The sequence below is a fragment of the Alexandromys fortis genome, unplaced genomic scaffold (genome assembly GCF_014885135.2).
Source record: "Alexandromys fortis isolate MF-2015 unplaced genomic scaffold, M_Fortis_MF-2015_v1.1 scaffold_4, whole genome shotgun sequence".
NCBI lineage: Eukaryota > Metazoa > Chordata > Mammalia > Rodentia > Cricetidae > Alexandromys > Alexandromys fortis.
Window position 1 is genome coordinate 23,718,234 of NW_026067944.1, and position 6,000 is coordinate 23,724,233.

At 38.1% G+C, this 6,000-nt stretch overlaps 1 protein-coding gene across 2 annotated transcripts in view; it reads left to right on the plus strand.

Moving 5' to 3' along the window:
- Positions 1–6,000, plus strand: part of Rabl3 (RAB, member of RAS oncogene family like 3) — a 32,166-nt gene that overhangs the window by 17,905 nt on the left and 8,261 nt on the right. The window contains exons 3-5 of one of the 2 annotated variants that reach the window (XM_050148805.1): positions 1,236–1,389; positions 2,063–2,177; positions 4,581–4,731. In XM_050148805.1, coding sequence (XP_050004762.1) covers positions 1,260–1,389; positions 2,063–2,177; positions 4,581–4,731 — 396 coding nt within the window. In that variant the 5' untranslated portion in view covers positions 1,236–1,259. The remainder of the gene's footprint in view (positions 1–1,235; positions 1,390–2,062; positions 2,178–4,580; positions 4,732–6,000) is intronic. The other variant, XM_050148804.1, reaches the window with a different exon arrangement.

A 6,000-nucleotide genomic window follows, 5' to 3' on the forward strand; every position in this document is an offset into this window, starting at 1 on the left:
CTCAGGTGGTCAGCCACGAACACATAAAGAAGCAGCAGTACAAATATACTCAAGCAGGCTGCATTTATAAATACATACATGTGTGACAATAATTAAAGAGGGATATGAATTTACGAGGGAATGGGGGGACACAGGAGAAATCGGAGGGGATATCAGAAAGGGTAAAAATTATGTAAATATTGTACTCATGTATGAAATTTTAAAAAATAAATTTAATTAAAAAAGAAAGAGTATGGCTAGGCAATGGTGGCACATGGCTTTACTCCAGCACTCAGGAGGCAGAGACATCTGTGAGTTCGAGGCCAGCCTGGTCTACAGAGCGAGTTCCAGGACAGGCTCCAAAGCTACACAGAGAAAACCTGTCTTGATAAATAAATGAATAAGTAAATAAGTAGAGTGTGAAAATCTATGGTTCTTGTATCACAAGATGATGTTCTAAATTCCAACAGGCATTGAAATTTCTTCTTTTACCCTGGCTTTTCTGTCCAGGACTTTAGTTGATCTATTTACTTGTATTTCTGAGCCATGTGAAATTTTGTTATTTTCCTCAATCTCAAAAAATCCATATCTTTTCTACTATTCATACTTTTTAAATATTTATTTCTAATATTTAAAATTTTATATAGTTTTTAAATACTTTATATTTATTGATGTTTTGTTTGCATATATATATATATCTGTGTATCATATTCATGCTTGGTGCTTGCAGTGGCCAGGTAGCTCCCCTGGAACTGGAATTACAGACTCTTGTGAGCTGTCATGTGAGTGCTGGGAATTGAACCTGGGTCCTCTGGAGAACAGTCAGTGCTTCAACCACTGAGCCATCTCTCCAGCCCGCATGCATACTTGACTGCGTCCCCTCACTATCTCCTAGTGGCGTGTTTCTTTGCTAATTGAGAAGAGATTGAACATATTCACAGTAGTTTGACTGTAGACTCTTGCTCTTTTCAGTTCATTCTCCCTTCATCCCTGTCCTCCATTTTCATTTTCTTCTCCCCTCATTTGCCTTTTAAGTCAGGGTCTCGCTATGTTGCCTTGGCTGGCCCCAAACTTAAATTCTCCTGCCTCAGTTTACCAAATGCAGGAGTCTAAGCATGTGTCACTACAATGGGCTAACCAAATCTCTTAAAGTAACAAGCTTACATAGCTAGCAATGAATTCAAAGAACAACAAAAATAAATTCTTGAGCGGTTGAAATTCAAAAGAGCTACAGCTCAATATTTTGTTTATTAAAGAATCACAACTGAGGGGCTGGAGGAATGGTTCAGCAGTTAAGAACACCGGCTGCCCTTGGAGAAGCCCCAGCTGATTCCCAGCCGCCACAGGGCAGCTCACAGCTGTCTGTAATCTCAGCTCCAGGAGATACACTGCCCTCTTCTACCTCCACAGGTACCCGCACCTGTGTGTATGCACAGACAGACACACCTACACATAAATAGAAATGGACATTAAGAACAGTAGGCTAGAGATTGAGCTGAAAGTGTGGCACACGTATCTCAGATCTGAGAGGAAAAGGCAGGAGTATGAAGAATTCCAGACCAGACTGGGCTACACAGTGAGCCAAACCAGTATCCTTGGTGTAGTAAAAGCCTGGATTTGTTTTTTAAAAGGAAAAACCGAAGTTATAAAAATTAAAGCGGTGCTATTTTAATACATTTTACCAGTGCAGAAAGAGTACAGTTTTTGAATGAATATAATCTGTTAATAGGCAATGCCCCTCATTGGTGCAGTGCTTCTGTAAGCAGTTCTAGCATGTAGTTGGCACTCAGGGCCTGCTGGATGAGCATATCAAAAGGCATTCTGAATATTTTATGACGTTCTGTTAGCCTTTGAGAAATAAAAAAGAAAACACTTTTAAAAGTATATTAGTAGCAAAGCTTTATAGTTAGTTATTTGGAAATTTTTGTAAAGACCATCTTGAAATGCTTGTCTGCTTTTGTTAGTCATACTTGAATACTAGATCACTGAGCCCCTAAGATTTGTACTTACTGTGTTTGCCCTTGTTGATTGTAAAGGAAGAGATGCTGATGAATGCTGACGTCATTTTACATATTCATTTTAGGTATTATTTTAGTGCATGACTTAACAAATAAGAAGTCATCTCAGAACTTATATCGCTGGTCATTGGAAGTTCTCAATAGAGATTTGGTTCCAACTGGAGTCCTGGTGACAAATGGGTAAGCTAGGAATTACTTTACAATTGGTTTTAAATGTGTTTGCAATCCTGAAAATTCACTTTAAAAAATAAAACTTTGTAAGATGTGTGATTGGCTCTATATTTTAGTCTATACACAGTCTTTCCATTATCTGAATGACATCTTTCATGGCAGTGCGTTTTATTTTGATGAAATCTAGTTACTTAGTTTTCCTACTCTGGATTTTGCTCTTGGTATTAAGAAATGTTTGCTTAATTTCAGATCATACAGATTTTTCTTCTGTGTTTTTTTTTTCTATAGGTCTTATAAATTGGGGTTTATACTAGATTTCTGGCCTGCTTTAATTTTTTTATAATATGTGTGATTTGGGCTTATCAATCTTAAATTTGAATGTCGCTTGTTCCAGCATCGTTTGTTAACAAGAGTATCCTGTCTCCACTGAGTCGCTTTCATCCTTTGACAAAATCAGCTGACCATATTTGTACAGGTCGGCTTCTGTACTTTGTTCTATTGATCTATGTGTCTACTCCCTTTGAAACCTTGAGCCTACGTAAATATTTCCTCCTGAGAGTTCTGACACTGTAGCTCAGTAGAGCCCTTCCCTAGCGCGTGTGAGGCCCCAGGTTCAATCCTTACCACCAGTTTAAAAAATACAACAGCAAGATCGAAAGTCCTAGTGTGTCTTTAAAGTGTATCTCTTGGATCTTGAATCTTCTCTCAGTGATAGCTATAGTGTGAAGAGATGTAAAACTGTTGTTTTGTTTCTCAGAGGGTTATTGTACATATAAAATGGTAGGGTTTGAGGGGAGAGTGCTAGTCATAACTGTCCATAACAAAAATCTCCACCAGGTTTTTACGTAATGATTTTAACATGATTTCAAGATCTAATTTCAATTTGGATGATGTTTTTTTTATGAAAGAAGCAATAAGGAAAACCAAAATCAATCAGGTACAATTTTCTTTTAAAATTAATATTTAGGAGATGAGTCATTGTAAACATTTGTCATTCAGTGAATATAGCTCTTGATAAAACGAAGAACTAAAATGGAAGATGAGCAAGCACGGCACATATACTTACAGGGTAATCTATAGGAGCTTCTATAAGGTCCAGATAGTGGAGAGTGTGTGTCAGAGATGGTATTTGATAGAAAACACAAATCTCCATAAGAGAATCTGTGACTAGAAGAGAAAGAAATAATCCTGAAGGAAAGAACCCCGAAAACCTCATTCTCTAGTCGTTCAAATTTCATTTCAAACCATGTCTCCTAAGTCAGGCTTGTGTAGGGAAGAAGGTGCTGGCTCATGGGCCTTGAACTTGAGCTATTATTGGCTTCGATGCATATAAAACAGATGATATTTATATGAGATGGGCTACATAGTTCAAACAGACTGTGTTCTGCGGTGGAACCATAGCTGAGGCTCTAATGCCATTGTAGGATGGAGAGATGTAGCAACCTTTGCTCCCAGCCCACTTTATATTGCTCAAAAAGAAAGAAAAAGGCTAGGATAGAAGAGAAGCTGTGCTCCAGTGGGTTTTATTGATTGAATTATGCAATATTGATTGTTAAAAAGCAGATTTTGCTGACTGTTGTAAATAGAGCTTATAACATGTCAGAAAGTTAGATCTATTTTGCTTCTAATAGGTGAATAGAATTTCAATTAATTAACAACAATAGACTTTATGTTCCTTTCAATAATGAGAAATATCATTCGTATTGCTACTCAATCCTTTGGGAAAAAGTGGAAATAAAATGAATTATAATAGACCCCCGCCCTTCTATCTCTGAGGGATTCTGATAGTCGATCCTTTGTCCCTCATGGCTGTCATGTTAGGATAATTATTTGCTTCTTTTTTTGCCTTTTACTATTATGTTTAGCATTTCAGCTGTTTTCCCTCCACTCCCATTCTAAGCTGTAGTCTCTTAGGCTCTCTGTCCTCTAGCCTGCAGCTACCCTACTTCTTTGTACTCTGAAAACCACTCATAGGCAGGAATGAATAGGAAAGGTAGAGAATTTGTGCTTGAAGTACCTGCATTGCACGCTAGGCCCCTGGGTTTTCCATACACTGAGCCTCAAATCCACTTTCTGCCTCTACATTGAAAAATTTTGAAGCTGATACCTGTTGAAGACAGAGCGTTGTTGGACAGTTAAATCACATTAGGCTCTCAATGATCCAAATTACTTGTTAGAAAGACATATAGGAACAGATGTTGAGTAGTAAGATGAGTAACTGGAATTTAATAGATGATGAATTGATGGTGAATAAGTACATGGAAGGAATTAGGAGAAAAACTATTTCTAGGTGGTAATGAGCAGGAATTAGTTAATTATCACTGAAATTGTGCAAGCGTCTTGCATTTGACTAGTACACGTCTACATTGGAAAGGTAAATTCCATTCACCTCTTCCTGGTTATTTGTCACAGGGATTATGACCGAGAACAATTTGCTGATAACCAAATCCCACTGTTGGTAATAGGGACCAAACTGGACCAGATTCATGAAACCAAGCGCCATGAAGTTTTGACTAGGACTGCTTTCTTGGCTGAGGACTTCAATGCTGAAGAGATTAATTTGGTATGTGCTTTCACTAATGTGTGTCTGGGTGATAGTCTAGTCAAAGAAGCATCATACTCAAAGCAGAGTCCCCAAACACAGAGCAGATCAGGATCTGCATCAGGATGTCACGTGAGGGTCTCTCTCACTTCGAACTTGCACACTGATCTGTTGGAACCCTCAAGCTATGTGCTGCAAATAGAATCTTTCCTGAGAAAACTTAAAAAGTATACCAAATTCAAGAGTCATATTGATTAAGATAACACTATATGTTAGTTATTGTTTTTGAAAAAACCTCTTAATCCCAGCACTCAGGAGGTAGAGCCAGGTGAATGGGTGTAAGTTCGAGGCCAGGCTAGTTAGTCTACAGAGCGAGTTCCAAGGCAGCCAGGGCTACGCAGAGAAACCCTGTCTCAAAAAAAAAAAAAAAAAAAAAAAAGAAAGAAAGAAAAAGAAATAATCACACAGAAACTGTATTAATTAAATCATTGCTTGGCCCATTACCTCTAGCTTCTTACTGGCTAATTCTTACATCTTAATTTAACCCATCTCCATTAATCTGTGTATCACCACATGGTAATGGCTTACCAGGTAAAGTTCCCACTACATGACTTCTCTCTGACTCTGCCTCCTTTTTCCCAGCATTCAGTTGAGTTTTCCCCACCTACCTAAGTTCTGCCCTATCAACAGGCCAAGGCAGTTTCTTTATTCACCAATGGTATTCATGGCACACAGAGGGAGCTCCCACATCAAGAGGGCAGCTGAATATGGGAGTTAAAAATAGAAAGTCAACAAAAACTCTAAAACCTCCAACTGGGACCACGTGACAACATTAGTGCTAGCCACTGTCTCCTGCCTGAATTTGTTTAAACCTCTGGAGAAGTATGACTCTAACATGCATATATCAGAAGTGAAGTCAGAATTTCCTTTTGTGGATGCAAATGCAAATTGTGCTTGGGTTCTGGTGTACTGTTTCTCATGTGTGTCTGTGTAGCATATAGTCATTTCCACATTCAGATTCATGGTTCAGTTATATTAAATAAGCTACATAGAGCCGTTCTGACTTTCCCTCAGCCATGATCAACGACAGATGACTCTTTCAGCTCCAAAAAAGCATGGAATTTCAGATTTCCTGCTCAGCTTGAATTGTGGGGCCCAGTAGTTAATTTTTATGGGGAAGATGGGAACTTGTTTGTTTGCTATTGGATTTAGGGTTTTTGTTTTGTTTTGGGTTTTTTGTTGTTGTTTTGGTTTGGTTTTAGTTTTGTTTTTTTGTTTTTGTTTTTATTT